Source organism: Eriocheir sinensis, chromosome 23 (assembly GCF_024679095.1).
Source record: "Eriocheir sinensis breed Jianghai 21 chromosome 23, ASM2467909v1, whole genome shotgun sequence".
NCBI lineage: Eukaryota > Metazoa > Arthropoda > Malacostraca > Decapoda > Varunidae > Eriocheir > Eriocheir sinensis.
In genome coordinates, this window is record NC_066531.1 from 2,525,489 (window position 1) to 2,553,094 (window position 27,606).

General features: G+C 44.2%; 4 protein-coding genes and 1 long non-coding RNA gene across 28 annotated transcripts in view; 3 read left to right on the forward strand and 2 right to left on the reverse strand.

Annotated features, from left to right (window-relative positions):
- Nucleotides 1-14,942, forward strand: part of LOC127002387 (uncharacterized) — a 28,648-nt gene extending 13,706 nt beyond the window's left edge. The window contains exons 7-13 of the mRNA XM_050868265.1: nt 158-300; nt 2,874-3,079; nt 7,283-7,468; nt 8,177-8,294; nt 13,189-13,284; nt 14,404-14,703; nt 14,842-14,942. Of these exons, the coding sequence (XP_050724222.1) occupies nt 158-300; nt 2,874-3,079; nt 7,283-7,468; nt 8,177-8,294; nt 13,189-13,284; nt 14,404-14,584 (930 nt within the window). The 3' untranslated portion in view covers nt 14,585-14,703; nt 14,842-14,942. The remainder of the gene's footprint in view (nt 1-157; nt 301-2,873; nt 3,080-7,282; nt 7,469-8,176; nt 8,295-13,188; nt 13,285-14,403; nt 14,704-14,841) is intronic.
- LOC127002395 (uncharacterized) lies at nt 4,386-7,285 on the forward strand. Of its 7 annotated transcripts, none has more exons than XM_050868289.1 (5): nt 4,439-4,960; nt 5,059-5,157; nt 5,548-5,844; nt 6,140-6,634; nt 6,734-7,285. In XM_050868289.1, the coding sequence occupies exons 2-5, from the start codon at nt 5,099-5,101 to the stop codon at nt 6,978-6,980; spliced, it is 1,098 nt and encodes a 365-aa protein (XP_050724246.1). In that variant the 5' UTR covers nt 4,439-4,960; nt 5,059-5,098; the 3' UTR covers nt 6,981-7,285. The 7 variants fall into 7 exon arrangements, 3 of the variants coding, with proteins under 3 accessions (XP_050724246.1, XP_050724247.1, XP_050724248.1); XM_050868290.1 differs by lacking the exon at nt 5,059-5,157 and adding an exon at nt 5,352-5,450; XM_050868291.1 differs by lacking the exon at nt 5,059-5,157 and having other exon boundaries at nt 4,448-4,960.
- Nucleotides 8,662-10,697, reverse strand: LOC127002389 (uncharacterized). 13 transcript variants are annotated; one of them, XM_050868277.1, is made up of 4 exons: nt 10,256-10,430; nt 9,731-9,835; nt 9,206-9,625; nt 8,662-8,996 (listed from the first exon to the last, which is right to left on the reverse strand). In XM_050868277.1, exons 1-4 carry the CDS (start codon nt 10,405-10,407, stop codon nt 8,693-8,695), a joined length of 981 nt encoding a protein of 326 aa, XP_050724234.1. In that variant the 5' UTR covers nt 10,408-10,430; the 3' UTR covers nt 8,662-8,692. The 13 variants fall into 13 exon arrangements, 12 of the variants coding, with proteins under 12 accessions (XP_050724234.1, XP_050724231.1, XP_050724235.1 ...); XM_050868274.1 differs by having other exon boundaries at nt 10,151-10,430; XM_050868278.1 differs by lacking the exon at nt 10,256-10,430 and adding an exon at nt 10,571-10,697 and having other exon boundaries at nt 9,206-9,835.
- LOC127002392 (uncharacterized) lies at nt 14,418-26,838 on the reverse strand. Of its 6 annotated transcripts, none has more exons than XR_007756130.1 (5): nt 25,959-26,834; nt 23,246-23,791; nt 22,291-22,390; nt 20,267-20,417; nt 14,418-14,551 (listed from the first exon to the last, which is right to left on the reverse strand). XR_007756130.1 is itself a non-coding variant. In XM_050868284.1 (4 exons), exons 2-4 carry the CDS (start codon nt 23,534-23,536, stop codon nt 15,354-15,356), a joined length of 711 nt encoding a protein of 236 aa, XP_050724241.1. In that variant the 5' UTR covers nt 23,537-23,791; nt 26,126-26,838; the 3' UTR covers nt 15,348-15,353. The 6 variants fall into 6 exon arrangements, 4 of the variants coding, with proteins under 4 accessions (XP_050724241.1, XP_050724237.1, XP_050724239.1 ...); XR_007756131.1 differs by lacking the exon at nt 14,418-14,551 and adding an exon at nt 15,474-15,622; XM_050868284.1 differs by lacking the exons at nt 14,418-14,551; nt 22,291-22,390 and adding an exon at nt 15,348-15,622 and having other exon boundaries at nt 26,126-26,838.
- LOC127002408 (uncharacterized) lies at nt 15,499-16,007 on the forward strand. The gene is made up of 3 exons (XR_007756178.1): nt 15,499-15,646; nt 15,708-15,750; nt 15,813-16,007. It is a non-coding gene; the product is annotated as an uncharacterized LOC127002408 (long non-coding RNA).
- Nucleotides 26,839-27,606: the final 768 nt, after the last annotated feature.

The window sequence follows — 27,606 nt, forward strand, 5'->3', positions numbered from 1 at the left end:
TTCAGGTTCAGGGTACAGAAGAAGGGTCACACTACCACCAGGGTCATAAAACTACCCCTGGAAATGCCCACAACTCCTAGGAAAGCCTTGTCAAATATGTGTATTTTGACAGCGAAATGTCTTGTAAAAGTTAAAGAGGTGTTTTGTTCTTATGCAGGAGGTGGACGCCGGTGGAGGTGTGGCCGGCCAGGTGGAGATGTACCAGGTCTCTCCCCTCGACCCCGTGAAGCTGACCGTCAACCTCACCGTGCCACATGGGAACGCCGCCGCCTTCGGGATAGACAACTTCTCGTCTGGCGGGTGGGTGAGCTTGAGGATCGGTATCGTCAGACGCGGTCCCGTGGTAGAGTCTCCGCCTTGCGCTCCGACGGGGTGCTGGAGCGTATGGGTTCGAGACCTGTCCGGTGCCATGGGAGTGGAAAAGTGCATGGGGTCTTTCCGACACCCTCTGCCCCGTTGTTGGGTCTCCTCCTTGAAAGCATTGGGTATCTCTTCACCAGCCGTCTGGGGTATAACCTATCCCCAATGAAATACCAAAAAAAATAATATAAATAAATAAAAAATAACCCTTTAGTGTCCAGTGTAACACGATTGACTCCTTTAAAAACAAGCTCGATCGTCACTTCCTTCAACTTGATATTAACTAGCGTAGAAATGCAAAGTTTTCGAGCCATCTGATTAATGTAGAATCACTTAGGTTTAACATAAGAACATAAGAACGCCTGCAAGAGGCCGGTAGGCCTGTACGAGGCAGCTCCTTTGACCCTAAGCTCCCGTGTATCTAACCCCACCTAATATCGCTGTCCATGAATTTATGTAATCTATTTTTGAATGTGACAATTGTATTGGCACTCACCACATGACTGCTATGCCTATTCCACTCATCCACCACCCTGTTAGTAAACCAATTTTCGCCTATGTCCCTGTTGAATCTGAATTTATCCAGTTTAAATCCGTTACTTCGTGTCCTACCCGGTTCTCTTACCAACAAAACCTTATGAATGTCTCCCTTATTAAAGCCCTTCATCCATTTATAAACCTCGATCATGTCTCCACGCACCCTTCGCCTTGCTAGAGAATGCAAGTTTAACTGTTTGAGTCTTTCCTCGTATGGCAAGTTTCTCAACCCCTGAATCATCTTAGTCATCCTCCTCTGCACCGATTCTAACATTTTGATATCCATTCTATAGTAGGGTGACCAGAACTGAACCGCATAGTCAAGATGAGGTCTAACTAACGCTAAATATAGTTTGAGGAAGACTTCGGGGCTTCTGTTGCTTACGCTCCTTGAAATAAATCCCAGTACCCTATTAGCTCGATTTCTAGCTTGAATGCATTGTGCCCTTGGACGGAGATCAGAGCTCACTAAGACCCCTAAATCCTCTCGCACCCAGACCTACTTATGAGAGTGTCATTTAAGCAATAGTTATGTGAGGGGTTGTTCCTACCTACACTCAGAATACTGCACTTCCCTACATTGAACTCCATCTGCCATTTATCCGCCCAGTCATATAACCTGTTGAGTTCACCTTGGAGAATACTAGCGTCCTGATCCGACTCAATTACTCTACCGATCTTGGTATCATCTGCAAATTTACTAACATCACTACTAATTCCTGTGTCTAAGTCATTGATATAAATAATAAACAAAAGTGGACCTAATACCGAACCTTGTGGGACCCCACTCGTAACACATCCCCAGTCAGATCTTTTACCATTGATTTGCACTCTTTGCTTCCTATTGCTAAGCCACGCCTTGACCCAGTTCAAAACTTTACCCTCTACTCCGTGAGCCTGTAATTTAAGCAACAGTCGTTGGTGAGGAACTTTGTCAAACGCTTTACTAAAATCAAGATAGATTACATCATAATTTTCATCTCTGTCAACCGCCTCAAATACTTTATTGTAGAAGGACAAGAGATTGGTGAGGCATGACCTACCTTTTGTGAACCCATGCTGCGAGTCGTGAATTAAGCTATGTTTCTAAATGCTCCCGAATGTTCCTGGCTATTATGGACTCCAGCATCTTCCCTATAACCGATGTTAAGCTAATTGGGCGATAGTTTGAAGCAACTGACCTGTCCCCCTTTTTAAAAATCGGCGTCACATTAGCTACTTTCCATAGGCTCGGCACATAGCCAGTATTTACCGACATCTTAAAGATGTCGGTTAGTGGGTCTCTGATTATATCACCTAACTCCTTTAATACCCTCGGAAATATCCCGTCAGGACCTGGCGACTTGTTCTTCTTAAGCTTATCTATCTCATCCTGAACTACTTGCCTGGTAATGATTATATCCCTCAATTTATCGCCATCCCCGCCCTCGTACACCTGAACTCTTTCCGGTATAGTCGTTCGATCCTCCTGTGTGAATACTGAAAGGAAGTAGTCGTTCAACAATGTGCTCATATTTTCGTAATTTTCTACTAGCTCCCCTGTGTTTGATTTCAGCGGTCCAATTTTCTCCCGTGTTTTTGTTCTATACATCTGAAAGAAGCCCTTAGGATTACTTTTCGCCTCATTTGCTACTTTGATCTCATAGTTCTTTTTTGCTATCCTGGTGTTTTTCTTAACTAATCTAGATAGTTCGACGTACCAGCCCCTGAGACCGCCTGCCTGCACCAAGCTTGCTAATGTGAAAAAGGTTGGAAATTGTAAATAAAATGTCTTGAACTTTTCGTCAACTTCATTTACATGTTTTTGCTGTTTACGATTTAGCTATACCATTATCTAATTCACCATGTAGTATTTTAAACACACATATGTTTTGACTTTGCAGCCCAGCCTTTTGCACAACCATATTTCCCTGCACACAGACCTCTGCCCAACCCCATCAGCTACAGAAGTTGACCGTTGATATTCCCCCAAACAGATTCTTCTGCTCTGGGCTTTCCCGTCGCTTCTATGAACCGTGGAGTGTTGACTTGGACCTAACACCCGTGCCACGCCAGGGGACCAAGGACCTGTATCCAGCAGGAGACCTTAGCGGCAAATTTGGAACACTTCATGGGCTGAAACTTGCCGTGGCTACTCTGCTGGACCCAACCATTACACTCTTTGGGCAGCACAGCGTTCTTGGTAAGCAGAGTGGCTGTTGTCATGGCACCACTATAAACACTTGCCTGTGCCATGATGGGCTGGGGCCGAATACCATACGGGCCCCTCAAGCAAGCCTGCTGGTGCTATAGGCCTAGATGTAAAAAAAATTGCATACCAGGGTCAGATTACAAACTACTTGACCTGTGACTTCAGTATACTCTCTCTCTCTCTCTCATCACTTTCTTGAACTTAATATTAACTAGAGTTGAAATGCAGCGTTTTGGAGCCTTCTGATTAATGTAGAATCACTTAGGTTTAAGGACAGGCCACCTAGTCTGGACCATGGCGTCTGTGTGGTCTAATTTTCTATGTAAATCTATGTAAATCTCTCTCTCTCTCACACACACACACACACTTCTATCTCTACATATGAACTTTTTTACAAGATAACCTTCCCAACAGTAACTACAAGATTCTAGGATGGAGGCTGCAGGGCGCTTAACCACGGACCTTATAATTATACTATCATTTCCGATTGGGGCAGAAGGAACTTGGTCTCCTTCAGTGCTGCAAAAAATCAAGCAAAAAACTCGACAATCTTCCAAACATCTATTCTTTGATAGCACACAGCTGTTCCCCTTCTACAATAAATATTCGCAATCTATCCTTAACTCAAAATCTCAACTGGGAGCCTCACACATTCTCTCTTACTAAATCAGCTTCCTCGAGGTTGGGCATTCTGTACCATCACTGCCTGGGGGGCTTCGTGGTGCAGTGGTTAGCACACTTAGCTCACAACCGAGAGAGCCCGGGTTCGATTCCTCGGAGGAGTGGAAAAATTTGGGCGGCTTTTCCGATACCCTACGCCCCTGTCCACCTAGCAGTGAATGGGTACCAGGTATTAATCGGGGGTTGTGTCCCGTCTCCTGGGGTCTGTTCCCTTCTCCTATAATTCCTTCCTCTTCTGTCTCTCTCCGGCATATGACCACAGATGTTGTGCCGACTAAACGAAACTTTCCAACTTTCATCAATGCCAGTCCTTTCCCCCGTGCAGATGCTATCCATATACAGGAGCCTTGTCTGCCCTCGTATGGAGTATGCATCTCGTGTGGGGGGGAGCCTCTCTTGGACAGTGTAGTCAAAAGGCTTTATTACAAGTCAAACCCAAGAAGTTTCAGGTCTCTACAAAGGTCGGTTTAGGGGCCGTATTACAAGCCCAATTCGGGAAGTTTCGGGTCCCTACAGAGTTATTCAACCCGAACTCTGTAGGGACCCGAAACTTCTTGAATTGGACTTGTAATACGGCCCCTAAACCAACCTTTGAAGGGACCTGAAACTTTCCGGGTCTGACTTATAAAACAGCCCAAAGACTTTATCTCATCAGCTTCCCTCCTCTTATACTGAATGTCTTCTTCTTCTTAACCCAGTAGCAGCGGGGACCATGTTTCTTAATGGTCCCACTAAGCAAGAAAAATGAGAAAAAATCACCCCTCACACAAACCATTTCATTATATATGTATATCAAAGCATTTGTGATCAGATTATGTATCATCTATTTTGAGGTTTTATATCGTGGCACAAATTGTGTCTGTCTGTATGCATGTATTATGTAAAATGGAGAGGCTGCATTAGATGGGTTACATTCAAATCACATATATTTTTACGCTCATTTAGCTGGACAGAGAAAAACTGATGTGCGGTGTTTGGTGCCCAAGGGGTGACGTGACATTTATATAGTTTTGAGACTATTGTGTTTAACCCGTCCGCTGTGATTGGCACGGATTTGGCCTTCACTGGTAGCCTGGTAACATACACTCCCAGGTCTTTCTCTGCCTCTGTGGTGGATAGTGGAGTGTTTCCCCTGTGGTATTGGTGTGCTGGATATCCCTTCACTGGTAGCCTGGTAACATACACTCCCAGGTCTTTCTCTGCCTCTGTGGTGGATAGTGGAGTGTTTCCCATGTGGTATTGGTGTGCTGGAGATCCTTCACTGGTAGCCTGGTAACATACACTCCCAGGTCTTTCTCTGCCTCTGTGGTGGATAGTGGAGTGTTTCCCATGTGGTATTGGTGTGCTGGATATCCCTTCACTGGTAGCCTGGTAACATACACTCCCAGGTCTTTCTCTGGCTCTGTGGTGGATAGTGGAGTGTTTCCCATGTGGTATTGGTGTGCTGGATATCCCTTCACTGGTAGCCTGCAACATACACTCCAGGTTTCTCTGCCTCTGTGGTGGATAGTGGAGTGTTTCCCATGTGGTATTGGTGTGCTGGATATCCCTTCACTGGTAGCCTGGTAACATACACTCCCAGGTCTTTCTCTGCCTCTGTGGTGGATAGTGGAGTGTTTCCCATGTGGTATTGGTGTGCTGGATATCCCTTCACTGGTAGCCTGGTAACATACACTCCCAGGTCTTTCTCTGCCTCTGTGGTGGATAGGAGTGTTTCCCATGTGGTATTGGTGTGCTGGATATCCCTTCACTGGTAGCCTGGTAACATACACTCCCAGGTCTTTCTCTGCCTCTGTGGTGGATAGTGGAGTGTTTCCCATGTGGTATTGGTGTGCTGGATATCCCTTCACTGGTAGCCTGGTAACATACACTCCCAGGTCTTTCTCTGCCTCTGTGGTGGATAGTGGAGTGTTTCCCATGTGGTATTGGTGTGCTGGATATCCCTTCACTGGTAGCCTGGTAACATACACTCCCAGGTCTTTCTCTGCCTCTGTGGTGGATAGTGGAGTGTTTCCCATGTGGTATTGGTGTGCTGGATATCCCTTCACTGGTAGCCTGGTAACATACACTCCCAGGTCTTTCTCTGCCTCTGTGGTGGATAGTGGAGTGTTTCCCCTGTGGTATTGGTGTGCTGGATATCCCTCCACTGGTAGCCTGGTAACATACACTCCCATGTCTTTCTCTGCCTCTGTGGTGGATAGTGGTGTTTCCCGTGTGGTATTGGTGTGCTGGATATCCCTTCACTGGTAGCCTGGTAACATACACTCCCAGGTCTTTCTCTGCCTCTGTGGTGGATAGTGGAGTGTTTCCACGGTTGTAGTGGTGTGCTGGATATCCCTTCACTCTACGACTGGTAACATACACTCCCAGGTCTTTCTCTGCCTCTGTGGTGGATAGTGGAGTGTTTCCCATGTGGTATTGGTGTGCTGGATATCCCTTCACTGGTAGCCTGGTAACATACACTCCCAGGTCTTTCTCTGCCTCTGTGGTGGATAGTGGAGTGTTTCCCATGTGGTATTGGTGTGCTGGATATCCCTTCACTGGTAGCCTGGTAACATACACTCCCAGGTCTTTCTCTGCCTCTGTGGTGGATAGTGGAGTGTTTCCCATGTGGTATTGGTGTGCTGGATATCCCTTCACTGGTAGCCTGGTAACATACACTCCCAGGTCTTTCTCTGCCTCTGTGGTGGATAGTGGAGTGTTTCCCATGTGGTATTGGTGTGCTGGATATCCCTTCACTGGTAGCCTGGTAACATACACTCCCAGGTCTTTCTCTGCCTCTGTGGTGGATAGTGGAGTGTTTCCCATGTGGTATTGGTGTGCTGGATATCCCTTCACTGGTAGCCTGGTAACATACACTCCCAGGTCTTTCTCTGCCTCTGTGGTGGATAGTGGAGTGTTTCCCCTGTGGTATTGGTGTGCTGGATATCCCTCCACTGGTAGCCTGGTAACATACACTCCCAGGTCTTTCTCTGCCTCTGTGGTGGATAGTGGAGTGTTTCCCATGTGGTATTGGTGTGCTGGATATCCCCTCCCAAGGTGCAGGACTTTACATTTTTCTTCATTGAATTGTATCAGCCACTTTTTGTTCCGTTCCTGTAGCTCAGTGATGTCTTCTTGTAGGAAATCCGCAGTCAAGTGGTTAAAGCGCCCTCATGCTGAGTTTGACAGATGTATCACAGAACTTTTGGCCCATGGATCACCTGGTTAAGATCGCTTTTTCCCTGCTTGGTTAATCACACAATGCATCAAGAATTCTACCACTAAAAGCAATGTATAACTGGTTTGGATTCCCCTTTTGCACTAAACACCTGGTATGTTTCATCAGATGGGTCACATTCAAAACACATTTACATTCATTCTGTTAAGTTGAGGAAAACTGATGTTAATTAGATTTGCAGCTCAGTGCATTACATATCATTTTTGAATATTTTTTTCTCTTACCATATCTCTGAAAGCTCTTGATTAAATACATGAAGATCTTCCTCAAATAATGCTGAAGTTATGCTGCAGGTCATGCTGTTGCTGTGTACGACGCTGGATGGCGCGTGCTGGGGTGTGCTGAGCTGCGGACCAGAGGGCGGGCTGTGCAGGCCGTGGCGCACTTCACCGGCAACATAACGGGGGAGGTGCGCCTCACTCAGCTGGCGGACTCACTCTTTGCCGAGACCACAGTCTACCTCCGTCTCCGCCACACAGGTGCAGCCACGCCATCGACACCACCTCACTTCTCTCATGTCATATTTCATGCCTTCATTCTACATCTCTCCACTGGTCTTTCATTCTTTTCTCTTATATGGAACATTACCTACTCTGCTTACAACCGAGAGAGCCCGGGTTCGATTCCTGGGCGTGGAAAAATTTGGGCGGCTTTTCCGGTACCCTACGCCCCTGTCCACCCAGCAGTGAATGGGTACCAGGTGTTAATCAGGGGTTGTGTCCTGTCTCCTGGGGTCTGTTCCCTTCTCCTATAATTCCTTCCCCTTCTGTCTCTCTCCGGCATATGACCACAGATGTTGCGCCGACTAAACAAAACTTTCCAACTGTTCCCTTCTCCTATAATTCCTTCCCCTTCTGTCTCTCTCCGGCATATGACCACAGATGTTGCGCCGACTAAACGAAACTTTCCAACTGTTCCCTTCTCCTATAATTCCTTCCCCTTCTGTCTCTCTCCGGCATATGACCACAGATGTTGCGCCGACTAAACCAAACTTTCCAACTTTCCTCTCTCCCTCCAGTTGCCCCAAAATAGAGACAACTCAGGATGATGATGTCAAATAGTGCCGATGTTAAATGGCTTAGGGCAGTCATTATGAGAACTTCACGGATATGAATTCTTGAGGCAAATGCAAGACTGAATCGTTTAAAATTCATGGTCAAGTGAAAAGTGATGCATATATTTTTCAGAGGGGCAGGACACCATCGGTCATCCCTGGCAAGTGCATGAAGAAGCTGCGATCAGTGGTAGCGATTGTACCTATGTTGGTGCAAGCTTTGATCCATTCGCCATCGGACTTGCCGAGAGGTAGGTTGCTGGGAGTGAAGTTGGCATTTTTACGGCCGTATTACAGGTAACTCTGGATTTATGCGAGTATTGTGTCCTTGAAGAGGTCATTGCGTAAATCCAAAACAGTGTGAATCAAACAAGAGGTCAGTTTGTACCTCTATTGCCTACCGTATCACTCTGACTCCTCTCCCTCTCGTGGTTCCTCCTCTGGCTGCCCTTCCCTAGTAGTGTGTGCTGCGAAGGGTGTTGTCGTGCACAGCAGCGAGGGTGTTGTTGTTGTTGTTGAGCAGCGTGGGTACTGTATTGTTGTTCAAGTGGCGCGCGGGAAGAACTGTGTGGCCGTGTGAGTCCAGTTGCGTGAGACATCTGGTGGACACTCCATAAAATATCGCGTATAAGTGAAAAAAATGTGTAAATTAAACATTTATTTGGATTTTGGACCATGCGGTATCTAAAAAACGTGTAAACCAAGCTTGCGTAAATCGAGTTACCTGTATTAAATATTTCGTCGTCCAAGAACACATATTAGACAAGGCTTTCATAGGAGTTTGGGACATTTCCAGAAGTACTTTTATGACCCTGGTGGTAGTCTGACCCTTCTTCTGTACCGTCAACCTAAAGAAACACATATTTGACAAGGCTTTCATAGGAGTTTGGGACATTTCCAGGAGTAGTTTTATGGCCCTGGTGGTAGTCTGACCCTTCCTCTGTACCATGAACCTGAAGAAACACATATTTGACAAGGGTTTCAAAGGAGTTTGTGCATTTCCAGGAGTACTTTTATGACCCTGGTGGTAGTCTGACCCTTCCTCTGTACCATGAACCTAAAGAAACACATATTTGACAAGGCTTTCATAGGAGTTTGTGGCATTTCCAGGAGTAGTTTTATGACCCTGGTGGTAGTTTGACCCTTCTTCTGTACCATGAACCTAAAGAAACACATATTTGACAAGGCTTTCATAGGAGTTTGGGACATTTCCAGAAGTACTTTTATGACCCTGGTGGTAGTCTGACCCTCCTTCTGTGCCATGAACCTAAAGAAACACATATTTGACAAGGCTTTCATAGGAGTTTGGGGCATTTCCAGGAGTAGTTTTATGACCCTGGTGGTAGTCTGACCCTCCTTCTGTACCATGAACCTAAAGAAACACATATTTGACAAGGCTTTCATAGGAGTTTGGGACATTTCCAGGAGTAGTTTTATGACCCTGGTGGTAGTCTGACCCTTCCTCTGTACCATGAACCTAAAGAAACACATATTTGACAAGGCTTTCATAGGAGTTTGGGACATTTCCAGGAGTAGCTTTATGACCCTGGTGGTAGTCTGACCCTTCTTCTGTACCATGAACCTGAAGAAACACATATTTGACAAGGCTTTCATAGGAGTTTGGGACATTTCCAGGAGTAGCTTTATGGCCCTGGTGGTAGTTTGACTCTTCCTCTGTACCATGAACCTAAAGAAACACATATTTGACAAGGCTTTCATAGGAGTTTGTGGCATTTCCAGGAGTAGCTTTATGGCCCTGGTGGTAGTCTGACCCTTCCTCTGTACCATGAACCTAAAGAAACACATATTTGACGAGGTTTTCATAGGAGTTTGTGGCATTTCCAGGAGTAGTTTTATGACCCTGGTGGTAGTCTGACCTTTCTTCTGTACCATGAACCTGAAGAAACACATATTTGACAAGGCTTTCATAGGAGTTTGGGACATTTCCAGAAGTACTTTTATGACCCTGGTGGTAGTCTGACCCTCCTTCTGTGCCATGAACCTAAAGAAACACATATTTGACAAGGCTTTCATAGGAGTTTGGGGCATTTCCAGGAGTAGTTTTATGACCCTGGTGGTAGTCTGACCCTTCTTCTGTACCATGAACCTAAAGAAACACATATTTGACAAGGCTTTCATAGGAGTTTGGGACATTTCCAGGAGTAGTTTTATGACCCTGGTGGTAGTCTGACCCTTCCTCTGTACCATGAACCTAAAGAAACACATATTTGACAAGGCTTTCATAGGAGTTTGGGACATTTCCAGTAGTAGTTTTATGACCCTGGTGGTAGTCTGACCTTTCTTCTGTACCATGAACCTGAAGAAACACATAATTGACAAGGCTTTCATAGGAGTTTGTGGCATTTCCAGGAGTAGTTTTACGACCCTGGTGGTAGTTTGACTCTTCCTCTGTACCATGAACCTAAAGAAACACATATTTGACAAGGCTTTCATAGGAGTTTGTGGCATTTCCAGTAGCAGCTTTATGGCCCTGGTGGTAGTCTGACCCTTCTTCTGTACCATGAACCTAAAGAAACGCATATTTGACAAGGCCTGCATGGAGACTTGCTTGGATGGACCCCAGTGTTGACATAGTATTGACTGACTGGACAAGAAGGAACAGAATTTATTAAAACGAGTTTAAATCAATTTGTACTTTTAAAATAATATGCTACAAATAGTCTTGTGTTGATTAGTCTTCAGTCATACAGGAGGTACACCAGGTATTTGTTATATGTGAGGGTTAGGGTCTGCAAAAAGCTCGCATAATGTGATCTTGCATATATCGAACCTATCATCCCATTAATTATAGTGGGTTAAATCCCATGTCCCATTTTCGAACCCTCAAACTATATATTCCTGCACCATTTCACAATAATACATCGAGTCTGAGAGCCCAGAGCTGCAGATTGCTTCCGAGGAGACACCCAAAGTCTACAATTTAAGCCGATAGTTAGCTGTCCGAGGTTTAACTTTAGGATCAGAGGGAGGAAAAGGTCGATTACAGGCGAGGAAAGTATGGGAAAACACTTGCATCTGGCGGCCTCTAGTGTGTTACCATACCCCACCAGCCAGTCAGACCAGCGCCGATACATAACAGCGAATTTTTCTCACGTAAAACGAATACTTGGCACATTTAGGTTAGTCACATATGAGGGAATTCACATATTACGAACTCACATATATCGAATACCCGCGAGTCTGAGAGCCCAGAGCTGCTGATTGCTTCCGGGGACACACCCAAAGTCTACTATTTAAGCTGATAGTTAGCTGTCCGAGGTTTAACTTTAGGATGAGAGGGAGGAAAAGGTCGATTACAGGCGAGGAAAGTACGGGAAAACACCTGCATCCAGCGGCCTCTAGTGTGTTACCATACCCCACCAGCCAGTCACACCAGCGCCGATACATAACAGCGAATTTTTCTCACGTAAAATGAATACTTGGCACATTTAGGTTAGTCACATATGAGGGAATTCACATATATCGAATACCCGCGAGTCTGAGAGCCCAGAGCTGCAGATTGCTTCCGAGGAGACACACCCAAAGTCTACAATTTAAGCTGATAGTTAGCTGTCCGAGGTTTAACTTTAGGATGAGAGGGAGGAAAAGGTCGATTACAGGCGAGGAAAGTACAGGAAAACGCTTGCATCCGGCGGCCTCTAGTGTGTTACCATACCCCACCAGCGCTGATACTCACATAACAGCGAATTTTTCTCACGTAAAACGAATACTTGGCACATTTAGGTTAGTCACGTATGAGCGAATTCACATATTACGAACTCACATATATCGAATACCAGGTGTATATATATATATGGGTTAAGCTTACAAGTTGAGGATTTCTGTACTTAGCAGCTTAGTAAAAACCATGACAAATAAATGTGGTGGAAAACATTAGCATCAGTACCAAAGTCACCCAGAATTTTTGCTTTACCGTGTAGCAGCGACGGGCCAAATTTGTGGCTTTACCGTGTAGCAGCGACGGGCCAAATTTGTGGCTTTACCGTGTAGCAGCGACGGGCCAAATTTGTGGCTTTACCGTGTAGCAGCGACGGGCCAAATTTGTGGCTTTACCGTGTAGCAGCGACGGGCCAAATTTGTGGCTTTACCGTGTAGCAGCGATGGGCCAAATTTGTGGCTTTACAGTGTAGCAGCGACGGGCCAAATTTGTGGCTTTACAGTGTAGCAGCGACGGGCCAAATTTGTACCATGATATAAACCCCCCAAAATAGATGATACATAATCTGATCACAAATGCTTTGATATATATTATGAAATGGTTTGTGTGAGGGGTGATTTTTTCTCATTTTTCTCGCTTAGAGGGACCATTAAGAAACATGATCCCCGCTGCTACTGGGTTAATAGGTACCTTATTTTGGGTACTTATATATTCAGCCATACATGGTAGTTTTGTGGCAGAAAATAAAATTAATATATTGAATTATCTAAGTTGTAAACACAAAAATGTTAACTTGATATAACAGTAATTAATATTTTCTCATTATGTATGTGTAAATTGTGGTAATGTGGAATTTCATATACGCTAGAGAATTCTGAAATTTGGTTTATTGCTAGTAAAAAAATCTGGCTTCTTAATTAAAAAGATTCACAAACTTTTCCTGTTTTCATATTAATCATTTTTTTAACCCGGTAGCAGCGGGGACCATGTTTCTTAATGGTCCCTCCAAGCGAGAAAAATGAGAAAAAATCACCCCTCACACAAACCATTTCATAATATATATCAAAGCATTTGTGATCAGATTATGTATCATCTATTTTGGGGGGTTTATATCATGGCACAAATTTGGCCCGTCGCTGCTACACGGTAAAGCCACAATTTGGCCCATCGCTACAAACGGTAAACCACAAATTTGGCCTGTTGCTACACGGTAAAGCCACAAATTTGGCCTGTTGCTGCTACGGTGAAGCCACAAATTTATACGTCGCTGCTACATGGTAAAGCCACAAATTTGGCCCGTTGCTGCTACACGGTAAAGCCACAAATTTGGCCCATCTCTGCTACACAGTTAAAATGATTCACTAGAACTTTTCCTGTTTTTTTCAATTCATATGGCATTGTTTAAGCTATGTTATCAGGTTCTAGGAAATCCTTACACTTATTTCTATGGTTGTTGTTTCCCTCAGAGATGCTGTTAACAGAGAACCCTCCCACGCAGCCTTCAGGGTGGGGGACCTTCAGGGGAAGCATGGACGCCTGGACATCCCGGGACGCTGGACCATGTAAGTCTTGCATACCATGAACACACACACACACACACACACACACTATGCTGAAAGTGTAGAAATGAATTATTGAAACCACATAACAACATGCTCTATAAATACAGAAAAAGTGCCCTTATAGTGGAAAAGAGCGAACATTGTACCAGTATATAAAAGTGCCCTTAGAGTGGAAAAGAGCGAACATTGTACCAGTATATAAAAGTGCCCTAAAAGTGGAAAAGAGCGAACATTGTACCAGTATATAAAAGTGGAGATAAAACTGAACCACTAAATGATCTCTTCTCAACTGCAAGAACACAGGGGCTGGGAGGACATGGGAAGAAACTTAACAAAGGAACCTGTTTGAGTGACTTGAAAAAGTATAGTGTTCCACCGAGAAGTATTAAGACATGGAACAGCTTGCGGGAAAAGGTGGTGGGGGTGAGGAATGTCCAGCAAATGAAGGAAACCCTGGATGAATGTAGATATGGAGATGGGACTACTAGACCTTAGTTTGGGCCCGGTAGACTACAAATAGGTAAACACACATATATTTATTTTATGTGTTTGTGTTAAGCTTTTACGATTGTTTATATGTACAGGAAACTCTGGATTCACGCGAGTATTGTGTCCTTGAAGAGGTCATTGCGTAAATCCAACAAGAGGTCGGTTTGTGCCTCTATTGCCTACTGTATCACTCTGACTCCTCTCCCTCTTGTGGTTCCTCCTCTGGCTGCCCTTCCCCTCGTGGTAGCACAGCAGCGAGGGTGTTGTTGTTGTTGAGTAGCGTGGGTACTGTATTGTTGTTCAAGAGGCGCGCGGGAAGAACTGTGTGGCCGTGTGAGTCCACTTGCGTGAGACATCTGGTGGACACTCCATAAAATATCGCGTATTAGTGAAAAAAACGTGTAAATTAAACATTTATTTGGATTTTGGACCACGCGGTATTTCAAAAACACGTAAAACAAACTCACATAAATCGAAAGTCACCTGTATCTTAACTAAATTGTCCATCTCAGAATAACACAGTTGATTATTTGTGGTTTTTCTAATATTAAAACATGATGTGGTTATGCATGGAAACTCTTGATACATAACAATCTTCCCTTTCACCTGGTAACACCCTTCTCCTGGCAGACGAGAGGATTCAAGTTCCATTCAGTACCAATGGACCGACGAATGGCTGCCACTGACCGGGCCTAAGTGGGCATCTGTGGTGGGCAGGGCTCTGGTTCTGCATCACCCCCGAGCCCAGGCGTCCGCTGTCTCCTGTGCTAACATTCGCCTGGAGAAGAATATGGAACTGCCATCTGCGTGAGGAACTGTGTGTTTCCTGCAATGTCCCTTTGGTTGGTGTAATAGACACTCGCTTCTCACATTAACAATTTCTAAAGGTCAAAGAGTGGGTCAGTTGGGTTCTAGTGAGTGTTTCTTGAGGTTCATGGTACAGAAGAAGGGTCACACTACCACCAGGGTCAGAAAACTACCCCTGGAAAGGCCCACAACTCCTACGAAAGCCTTGTCAAATATGTGTTCTTGGGCGGCGAAATGTCTTACTAATGAGTGTTTCTTTAGGTTCATGGTACAGAGGAAGGGTCACACTACCACCAGGGTCATAAAACTACCCCTGGAAATGCCCACAACTCCTACGAAAGCCTTGTCAAATAGGTGTTCTTGCTGCAGCTCAGTGGACAGAAGGCAGTGTTCAGTGTTTTAAACGTTTGTCTTTTTCCTGGTGATGTGGTTCAAGGCTGCTGCAAAGTGGTGCCTGAGCCTGATGGGAAGTTGATGAGGTCATGAGGCATTGCTGGGAGTGACCTCATGTCGAACTAGCAACTACTTTGTGAGATTGAATTGAGGCCTGTTACCAGATTAGGCTTGTAGTCATCCTCCACCCCCCACCCCCTCCCTATTGTAACCTTTGACCTCTCTCCCCACCTCCTCCTCCCCTCTCTCCCCACTCATCTCTTTCTCTCATTTTAGCTCTCAAGTCACTCCATCTCTCTCTCTCTCCCTTCAGGCTTTCTCAACGACTCTCTCTCTCTCTCTCTCAGTACGATTACTGGACGTCAATCCTGATCACAGGGTTATCTGTACGAGACAACCCTGGGTGGAGGAGCCCAAGGGGAGCTCACATCACTAGTGGCTGGAGCAAAGTGATTGATCATGCCAGGAGGGGCTTGGGGTGGGTAGGGTAGCTGTGGGGGCAACAAGGGAGCGAAGTGTTCTTCTCCGCACCAATGGGGATCTTGAGCAACTGCCCCGCCACCCCCAAGGAAGATAGGGGGCTTCTTGCTCCTTCTCCAAGTGGTAGGCAGGAAGTGGATTAGCTCGGAGGGGTCCAGAAATGATGGCTCTGTGGTATGAAGTCTGTGGTTAGGTAGTGTATTAGCTTGGAGGGGTCCAGAAATCATGGCTCTGAGGTATGAAGTCTGTGGTAGGTAGTGGATTAGCTCGGAGGGGACCAGAAATGATGGCTCTGAGGTATGAAGTCTATGGTTAGGAAGTGTATTAGCTCAGAGGGGACCAGAAATGATGGCTCTGAGGTATGAAGTCTGTGGTTAGGTAGTGTATTAGCTCAGAGGGGACCAGAAATCATGGCTCTGAGGTATGAAGTCTGTGGTTAGGTAGTGTATTAGCTCAGAGGGGTCCAGAAGTGATGGCTCTGTGGTATGAAGTCTGTGGTAGGCAGCAAGTGTATTAGCTCAGAGGGGTCCAGAAATGATGGCTCTGAAATAGGATTTTTGGATCTCAAAGCCATATATAAATAAATATATATATATATATATATATATATATATATATATATATATATATATATATATATATATATATATATATATATCTATATATATATAGATATATATATATTTATATATGATTTATTTGATTATATATATATATATATATATATATATATATATATATATATATATATATATATATATATATATATATATATGTATATATATATATATATATATATATATATATATATAAATATATATATATATATATATATATATATATATATATATAATCGGATATATATATATATATATATATATATATATATATATATATATATATATATATATATATATATATATATATATGTTATATATATATATATATATATATATATATATATATATTTATATATATATATATATATATATATATATATATATATATATATATATATATATATATATATATATATATATATATATATATATATATATATATATATATATATATATATATATATATATATATATATATATATATATAAATCATTGATTTATTTGATTATATATATATATATATATATATATATATATATATATATCTATATATATATATATATATATATATATATATATATACATATATATATATATATATATATATATATATATATATATATATATATATATATATATATATATATATATATATATATATATATATATCCTGCTGAGTGATTTCAAAGTGTGCACAGGTTAGTTTAAGGATTAATTAATCTCAGTTGTCAGTTGCTACTTATAAATTTATAATAATGTAGGATTTTTTTTTTTTGTGTGTGTGTGAGGTGGAGGATATGCCTTGGAGAGAATAAATGAATGATTGCACAGGAACAGGTTGTTTTACTTCACCATCTTTGGAGCTCATCATTGAACTCATGGAATACTTTTAGTCAAAAAAATCCTTTAATCATTGCCAACCCTGCCTGGGTATTGTGTAAGGTCTGATAACACTACATGATGCACCAAGCCTTCTCCACACGCCACAACGAACACTTCCATTATCACAGATGCCTGTTTTAACATGAAACCTTATGTACCAGCACACTGAAATATCTATAGAATTATCTTCTTTAAAGACTGTGGCATCACTGGGCCTGCCCCTGTAAGGGTATGCAAGTCTGCTTCTGGGCGGTTGAGATGCTGCCCAGCACGAATACAAGAACATCACAGCATTTCCAGTGTTGTGGCAGTGTGCATGACATTCCCAGGCAGGGTGGCATTATTTATACCGTATCCAGACTTTGTGGGAGTGATGACAAGTGGAGGGAACAAATATCATTCCTTGGCACTCATCTCCTTCACTTTCATAAAGAAACTTGTCTAAAAATTACAGTAAATGGAATGCTTTGTGTCCTCCTTTGCAAAGTCCTTTCTGAGGGAAAAGGAAAGTTTGGTTTAGTCGGCGCAACATCTGTATTTACCTAGTTGTAATTTTACAGGGCCTGGGCTTACGCTCGTGTGGTCCCGTCTCCGTATTTATAATTATCCAACTTTTCCTTTTCCTTGTGGTCATATGCCGGAGAGAGACAGAAGGGGAAGGAATTATAGAAGGGAACAGACCCCAGGAGACGGGACACAACCCCTGATTAATACCTGGTACCCACTCACTGCTGGGTGGATAGGGGCGTAGGGTATCGGAAAAGCCACCCAAATTTTTCCACTCCGCCTGGGAATCGAACCCGGGCTCTCTCGGTTGTGAGCGGAGTGTGCTAACCACTGCGCCACGAAGCCGCCTCCTCGGAACAGAGCGAGCGTGAAACTCAGGAGGGCACTGTAGACAACTCAGCAGTCCTCCAAGCATCTAGCCCTCATTTTTCAGCACTGGTTGGCACATATCACCACTGCTTCTGTGAATCCCGCCCCAGCACATGTAAGCACAGCCAACAGAGTCACCTAACCGAGGGAGTCTAAGGCTGCTGGTGTCACGCTGGGCCTTTTTCCTTCACCCACGATGGAGGGAGGGGCAACCGTCAACTCTTAACTTTTCCAGGTTTGCATCACACACGGACAAGGTCGGTTGCCCACATCTACAACATAAACAAAGCAGGGATTGTCTGTTAAAGTAAGGACTGTTGCTGCAGTTAAATGGAAGGAAGAAGGGGTTGTGGGCATGGTCAGGGTATCAAGGATGGGAGGGCGGGAGTGTTTACCTAATCCTCGTCAAAGAATTATGCTGTAAAGATCGGGGAGTCCTACAATTTTCATACTCCGAAGAAAATGAATTGTTTGAAAATTGGAGTGTTTTCTTATCTTGTCAAATTATATAGGAAACAAAACTACTCTGCCAGTCTACCTTAGGAGTCTCTCGGGCCATCATCCACTGCTCCTCGCTCCTCAGCCACGCCCTCGCCTGTTTGTTTACATATAGCTGCGCGGTTTCACGGACAAATGACAACTTGCTCCCAGCGGTCCCCATACCCCCACAGTTGGAGGAAAATGGCCAATGTGACGCTGACAGGGGGTAGATGCATCCTGTACCAAAGCAGCAGAAAACACTGGGCAAAAATGCGTTAAGGTTGGGATGTTGAGAATTTAGGACTAAGAGCGAAACTTGAGGGTCGTGAAATTCAGGATGGTACTGGATTCTGCTTTGCCAGGTGAAGTAAACATGAAAATTCAATACTTTCAGTTTCATTCACCTCCAATATTATTAATTTACTACTTAATGTGACCTATAAGTAACTGGTGGTTTATTTTGCTCTAAACCAATCAAGGGATACACATATATTCATTAACCATGTAGCAGCGACGGGCCAAATTTGTGGCTTTACCGTGTAGCAGCGACGGGCCAAATTTGTGGCTTTACCGTGTAGCAGCGACGGGCCAAATTTGTGGCTTTACCGTGTAGCAGCGATGGGCCAAATTTGGCTTTACTGTGTAGCAGTGACGGCCCAAATTTGTGGCTTTACCTTGTACCAGTGATGTGCCAAATTTGTGGCTTTACCGTGTAGCAGCGACGGGCCAAATTTGTGGCTTTACCGTGTAGCAGCGACGGGCCAAATTTGTGGCTTTACCGTGTAGCAGCGACGGGCCAAATTTGTGGCTTTACCGTGTAGCAGCGACGGGCCAAATTTGTCCCATGATATAAACCCCCCAAAACAGATGATACATAATCTGATCACAAATGCTTTGATATATATTATGAAATGGTTTGTGTGAGGGGTGATTTTTTCTCATTTTTCTCGCTTAGAGGGACCATTAAGAAACATGGTCCCCGCTGCTACTGGGTTAAAGGCTGCCAATCGTCATTTACATAAATATTACACAGTTTTTAGTTATTTCCAATCAATATCAATATCACGTAATAATGATCATGTAATTTTCTTCAAGCACACTTCCCTATTGATCATGAATGTTGTTTAAAGGTCCCTCTCATTTTACATGAGTTTATAATCCATGAATTTGGTTTAACCCGGTAGCAGCAGGGATCATGTTTCTTAATGGTCCCTCCAAGCGAGAAAAATGAGAAAAAATCACCCCTCACACAAACCATTTCATAATATATATCAAAGCATTTGTGATCAGATTATGTATCATCTATTTTTGGGGGGTTTATATCATGGCACAAATTTGGCCCGTCGCTGCTACACAGTAAAGCCACAAATTTGGCCTGTCGCTGCTACACGGTAAAGCCACAAATTTGGCCCGTCGCTGCTACATGGTAAAGCCACAAATTTGTCCCATCGCTGCTACACGGTAAAGCCACAAATTTGACCCATCACTGCTACATGGTAAAGCCACAAATTTGGCCCGTCGCTGCTACACGGTAAAGCCACAAATTTGGCCTGTAGCTGCTACACGGTAAAGCCACAAATTTTTCCCATCGCTGCTACACGGTAAAGCCACAAATTTGTCCTGTCACTGCTACACGGTAAAGCCACAAATTTGGCCCGTCGCTGCTACGCGGTAAAGCCACAAATTTGGCCCGTCGCTGCTACCGGGTTAAATCATATGTTCCTCAAGAGACCAAAAATACTCAACACTTCTCTGTACTTCACTCAGAGGAATCATTGGAAAACGGATCCTGATATATGCAACAACGTCCCTTAATTTAATACTCTGTTCAACTTTTCTAACTTCACCTTCAATAGTTTTAACAGACTTTTTCATTTTATAGTAATGCTTCTTAGAACTCGTACAACCCTTCTGACTCGACCATGTTGCTTTGAGGGCAATGGTTTCTGAGTTACCTGGATACCGAACAGCGTGCAGCTCGGTGAAGTAGGGAGAGGCCTCCTTGTCAACATATACCGACCTCATAGTGTTGCAGAAGTAGCTCAGGGGTTGTGGAGTGAGGGCAAAGGAGAAGACGGGCCTCCAGCCTTCTCCATTCACAAACTCCTGTAGATGAAGGAAGCATTTAGACACATATGCTTAATACAGAATCCATGTATTTATAAGTTAATTTGCTTTCATTCTTCAGGTTCAAATTAAATGTAAAAGTTGGAAAGTTTGGTTTAGTCGGCGCAACGTCTGTGGTCATATGCCGGAGGGAGACAGAAGGGGGAAGGAATTATAGGAGAAGGGAACAGTTGGAAAGTTTGGTTTAGTGGGCGCAACATCTGTGGTCATATGCCGGAGAGAGACAGAAGGGGAAGGAATTATAGGAGAAGGGAACAGTTGGAATGTTTGGTTTAGTCGGCGCAACATCTGTGGTCATATGCCGGAGAGAGACAGAAGGGGAAGGAATTATAGGAGAAGGGAACAGACCCCAGGAGACGGGACACAACCCCCGATTAATACCTGGTACCCATTCACTGCTGGGTGGACAGGGGCGTAGGGTATTGGAAAAGCCGCCCAAATTTTTCCACTCCACCCGGGAATCGAACCCAGGCTCTCTCAGTTGTGAGCCGAGTGTGCTAACCACTGCACCACGAAGCCCCCACAAATTAAATGAAAACCACTGAATGTGTGATTGTTTACTCCTGTGTTAGGCAAAGACAACAAGGTTCAAAGGTCTATTCATCACAATAAGGTAGGCGGTGGCTGAGTGGTAGCGTGCTGGGCCCACATTCACCGCGTGATGGACGACGCGGGTTCGAATCCCCACGCTACCACCTGGGATTTTTCAGTCACCGCCGAGTGGCTTAAAACTACCCACATGCTGTCCTGAAGACCACCCATCAACCCGGACTCTAGAGGAAACCGTCCAAGTGAATCAAGGAGGAGTTCCGGGGGGCAGCATGAGCCAAGAGAAGATGGCGCCACTATAAACACTTGCCTGCGCCATGATGGGCTGGGGCCGACTACCATCCAGGCCCCTCAAGAAAAGCCTAACAGCACTATAGGCATACACGTTTAAGAAAAAAAAAAAAAAAAAAAAAATGCATGTCCTTAGTTTCTACCTAAGTAAATACATTTCTCTTTTTTTTTCATGGGGCAAACTATATGACAATTCAAATGACCTTCAGTCCATTGCCATTCAAGCTAACGATCTTTTACTGTATATATAATTATCTAATATAAGAGATTGGTTAATAGGAATATAAATGATCTCTGCCTGAATTTCTCTATATAGCTTTGTGTAGAAATGAGTGGCTTTGAAAACTGAATTTGTGCTGTGAAGGTTGGAAAGTTTGGTTTAGTCGGCGCAACATCTGTGGTCATATGCCGGAGAGAGACAGAAGGGGAAGGGATTATAGGAGAAGGGAACAGTTGGAAAGTTTGGTTTAGTCGGCGCAACATCTGTGGTCATATGCCGGAGAGAGACAGAAGGGGAAGGAATTATAGGAGAAGGGAACAGTTGGAAAGTTTGGTTTAGTCAGCGCAACATCTGTGGTCATATGCCGGAGAGAGACAGAAGGGGAAGGAATTATAGGAGAAGGGAACAGTTGGAAAGTTTGGTTTAGTCGGCGCAACATCTGTGGTCATATGCCAGAGAGAGACAGAAGGGGAAGGAATTATAGGAGAAGGAACAGTTGGAAAGTTTGGTTTAGTCATGCAACATCTGTGGTCATATGCGGAGAGAGACAGAAGGGAAGGAGTTATAGGAGAATGGAACAGTTTGAAAGTTTCGTTTAGTCGGCGCAACATCTGTGGTCAAATGCCGGAGAGAGACAGAAGGGGAAGGGATTATAGGAGAAGGGAACAGTTGGAAAGTTTGGTTTAGTCGGCGCAACATCTGTGGTCATATGCCGGAGAGAGACAGAAGGGGAAGGAATTATAGGAGAAGGGAACAGACCCCAGGAGACGGGACACAACGCCCGATTAATACCTGGTACACTGCTGGGTGGACAGGGGCGTAGGGAGTTTATGCTATGAAGGATCCATAATGTAATAGGTCCTCTGTAGGCACATCCATTCATGCAGGATTTCTGTTATGCACGGTTCAGCATGAAAAAAAATATACCATAAAAAAAAAAAATTATCAATATTAAAAAAACTGATATGTATATTGTATTAACAGTACCTGCCCCAGCACTACTGAGCAGCCGCTGAGAGCTATGCCCAGGGGAGTGGTAAGCCTTAGGAATAGCGGAGGGGGGGGGGGGGGTTAGGGCACGGCATGGTGATAATTACAACATTTCTAGCAGGTACAACAGGGTTTTGACGAGCGGACAGGCGTGTTCATGTCACAAGGTGTATTTTTCAACGCTGGACTCACTGTTTCTTGATGGGCGATGAGACTGCGCGCTCCGGGGTGAAGAGAGGGAAGAGCACGCACCTGTCTGCTTGTCAGAACCCCCTGCACGGAAAAAATGCACCCTTGTGACATAAACGCACCTGTCTGCTTGTCAGAACCTCATCGTACGTGCTGGAAATGTTGTAAATACCACCACACTGAGCCCTAAACACCCACCCTCCAGGAGCTGCTATTCCTAAGATTTACCAGGGGAGTTTCTAGGATTCAAAAACATTCTGGGCTGAGAGAAAAACATCTGGGGGTGAAGTTTACAGTGAGGGATAAAAAATGTGTGTGAGGGGCGAGTTTGCATTCCCCACCATGCATTAAAGATAAACACACACACAGCTACACTCCCAGACTGCACAGTAAACTACAAACTCCTCAAACTACTGGTATAGGGCTTCAAAATGTAATCTTTAGTATGACCTACATCAATAACACGGGGCCTGGGGGTGAGAAAAGGTTCGGAGTTACCTGTATGATATCCTGAAACACCTTGAGTCAAAAAAGAAATGTTATTATATGTGTTATTGCAAGATCTCACCTGTTCTCCTTCTGGTCCGTCATCGCCAGTTCTATGAAGCCTCAGGAACTTGTGGCCATTGTTCATGAAGCAATATTCAAGACCACAGTCCACAAAGGGTCTGCCGAGGTCCTCACACAGATTTATGGACTTTCTTGTAGGGAAGCCACAGCCGACATCTGCCACATACAAGGAGTTTCTAGGAAAGGAGTCAAGTGTCTGAGAGCATCGAACTCCACATTCACATAATTGTTTTTGCTTCAATCTGGAACTTCGACGCAAATCCTTCCTCCCAGATGTCGCTTCGTGCATCGTTCCAGCACGCAGACGATTTCCAGTTGCAGAACACTTATGAAAAACTGTAAGGACATGTACACTTCTTCCACTTGTTGCCACATAATCTGCCGGAACTGTGTAGGCCAGTACCCCGAAGGCTCTCACGATGGCGGCAAATGCAATGTTTAGGGAGAGGCACAGACCACCCTTGCCCTCCTTCAGTACGTCCGTCCGTATTTCCTCCCATGACGGAACGCAGCAACTCTCCGTCTTGCTCAGGAAAGTTATGTTCTGTAAATCACACAAAGATTAGCTTGTTAGCATATATGAAAATTCTTGAACTATCATGTAGAGGTAACTTTCGATTTACGCGTTTTTGAAATACCGCGTGGTCCAAAATCCAAATAAATGTTTAATTTACACGTTTTTTTTCACTTATACGCGATATTTTATGGAGTGTCCACCAGATGTCTCACGCAACTGGACTCACACGGCCACACAGTTCTTCCCACGCGCCACTTGAACAACAATACAGTACCCACGCTGCTCAACAACAACAACACCCTCGCTGCTGTGCTACCACGAGGGGAAGGGCAGCCAGAGGAGGAACCACGAGAGGGAGAGGAGTCAGAGTGATACAGTAGGCAATAGAGGTACAAACCGACCTCTTGTTGGATTTACACTGTTTATGATTTACGCGATGACCTCTACAAGGACACAATACTCGCGTGAATCCAGAGTTACCTGTACCCACACGCTATTCTGAAGACTACATATCAACCTGGACAATAGATTCTCTCTCTAAAAGGAGGCTCAAAGATGAGTTCCAGGGGGCAGCATGAGTCAAGCAAAATGGCTCTACTATAAACACTTGCCAGCACCATAACAGGCTGGAGCCAACCATTAGGCCCCACTAAGAAAGCCTACCAGTGCCAGATAAACAAACAAGAAAGAAAAAGTTAAAATTAAAGTTATAGGTTCAAGCAAAACAGAGAAATTGATATTAACTCAGTAGCAGCGGGGACCATGTTTCTTAACCGGTGGGGTCATGTTTTTAGGTTGAAGTTAGGGTTAGTTAGGAAGGCCCTCCCCTCTAAAAAAAAGTAATGAAGAAGAATCACCACCATAACCATTTCTGTATATATATCAGCACGATTTTGTGATCAGTGTATCATCTATTAGGAGAGGGAGGTTTACATTTGAAATTTGGCCCCACCCATCTGCGGTAAAAAAGCCACAATTTGGGTCGGCCATGCTACTTGGTTGGTCCCTCCAAGCGAGAAAAATGAGAAAAAATCACCCCTCACACAAACCATTTCATAATACATATCAAAGCATTTGTGATCAGATTATGTATCATCTATTTTTTGGGGGTTTATATCATGGCACAAATTTGGGCCGTCGCTGCTACACGGTAAAGCCACAAATTTGGCCCGTCGCTGCTACACGGTAAAGCCACAAATTTGGCCTGTCGCTGCTACATGGTAAAGCCACAAATTTGGCCCGTCACTGCTACACGGTAAAGCCACAAATTTGGCCCGTCACTGCTACACGGTAAAGTCATAAATTTGGCCTGTCGCTGCTACATGGTAAAGCCACAAATTTGGCCCGTCGCTGTTACACGGTAAAGCCACAAATTTGGCCCATCCCTGCTACACCTATTACCACCCTATTACTAAACCAATGCTTGCCTGTATCTCTCCTAAATCTGTACTTTTCTAATTTAAATCCATTAAAATTTAAATCCATCTCTAATTTAAATCCATTACTAATTTAAATCCACAGTAACTGATGAAAAATTAAATCCTTTGCATATGTTAGTGTATTTCCACATTCATATTCCCCTCCAGAAACAGTTTAGGCAAAAGACGAGCCCAGACACAGTCATAAAATACATATTAACTGGCGAGGTACCGGTAGCAATATACCAAAGACAGAACCATTTCATTTCATCATTCACTTCTAGGGGACCCACAGAGGACCACTTTCGGGTGGTTGTGTGGGGGACTGAAGGGGCCAGGACAGGATTAGGATAAGGGTTATAATGAGGAGAGGTACTGGGACACGGGGAAGGGCCAGGATTAGGGGGATAATGATTGATGACCCTATTCCTAAATGTGTGAAGGGTGCGATTATTAACGGATGATTCTGTTTCCGTCGCAAAACATTCACTGGAAAATAAAAACGTTAGGAGAGGTACTGGGACACGGGGAAGGGCCAGGATTAGGGAGATAATGATTGATGATGCTATTCCTAAATGTGTGAAGGGTGCGATTATTAACGGGTGATTCTGTTTCCGTCGCAAATCATTCACTGAAAAATAAAAAAGTTAAAGGTTGGATTAGTATAACCCCGGCACCTTAACTACGGTCTACCTTCTACGAAACCTTTACAAAATCATTTATATACACATAATACCAGTAATACCAATATACCTACCAAGACAGAACCACATTACCTGAAAAGGCAGCCTCTTGTGAAATGCTTGAATTATCCGATTTATCCATGGAAGGCTTGGAGGGCGAGCGAGAGGAAGGTCTTCATTTAATATCCCCGTAACGAACAAATTTGCTTCATGTCTTGAGATCCTGGGGCACTCTCGTCCTTGTGGAGGGAAATACTCACGGGAAAACATCCTTCGCCCCGGGTGCTGTGCGGGTCACGGGTCACGGCCTCTGGTGGGTGCTGGGCCGCCACACTGACAGGAAGGCTGGAAGGGGCGGGTTTGAAGCCTTGCCCTTGATGTCACAGGTGGCTTGGGACTTTTCCTCAGCCAGGCCTTTCTATCGGCAGCTCCTGTAGATAGAAAAAACATGTTCTCGGGGCAAGATGTCATACCCTACATCTTGCCCGCCACATGCCCTCCAGGAATTCCACCGCCTCAACCACTCATCCACTTGTCTCTCCACTCAGCCCCATCCACTCCCTTCCACTCCACGTCCCATCTCGTCTCTCCACTGAGCTCCTACGAAATGTTTTAAAATACGACCCAATGTTGTTCTCGGGGCAAGATGTCCTCCAGGAACTCCACCGCCTCAACCACTCGTCCACTTGTCTCTCCACTCAGCCCCATCCACTCCCTTCCACTCCTCCCGTTCACTCCACGTCCCATCTCGTCTCTCCACTCAGCCCCATCCACTCCCTTCCACTCCTCCCGTTCACTCCACGTCCCATCTCGTCTCTCCACTCCCTTCCACTCCTCCCGTTCACTCCACGTCCCATCTCGTCTCTCCACTCAGCCCCATCCACTCCCTTCCACTCCTCCCGTTCACTCCACGTCCCATCTCGTCTCTCCACTCAGCCCCATCCACTCCCTTCCACTCCTCCCATTCACTCCACGTCCCATCTCGTCTCTCCACTCACCCCCATCCACTCCTCCTGTTCACGTCCCATCTCATCTCTCCACTCAGCATCAAAACACTACTTGATCTTGATGTCACAGGTGGCTTGAGACTTCTCCCAGCCACGCCTTTGTAACGGCACTCCCTAGGTGGTTGTTTGATTAAAATTTGATAGTTTGAAAGTTTATTATTACAGGGAAAAGGGAGGAACATGCCATCCCAACCCCCAGGCAGGACATTATACAACTATTAATACATGTGTAGGGAGCCCCATGACACTAAAAGGAAGGAAAGACAACAAGGGAGGGGTACAGTCCAGCGTTGCCAAATTATCGTACTCATCGCATTGCATTTTCGTAGTTCTGACCGATAACTAAAGCAAAAAAGCACAAAGAAACATCAATAAATAAGAGTTTTAACGCTAACTTCAATTTTCGATCGTCATTTGTGTAGGTACTAGAGTTTGAATCTTGCAAATGATGAATACAATATGGTGAATACGATAATCTGGCAACACCGGTACAGTCCCTTATATGTCTGCTCCCTTGACTAAATTAAGACCTTTATTTTCTTTTAGCACTAATCGTCCCCTACCATTGTATCGTTTTAGTTTCCTGGTGCTCCTTACACATGTATCCTTAGTTAAATAACCACTCTGTCCTGCCTGGGGGTTGGGATAGGGATGTTTTCTTGCAACAATAAACTATCAAACAATCCATGGAGGTATTATGACATTGAATTGAATTGAAATACTTATCGTTGTGA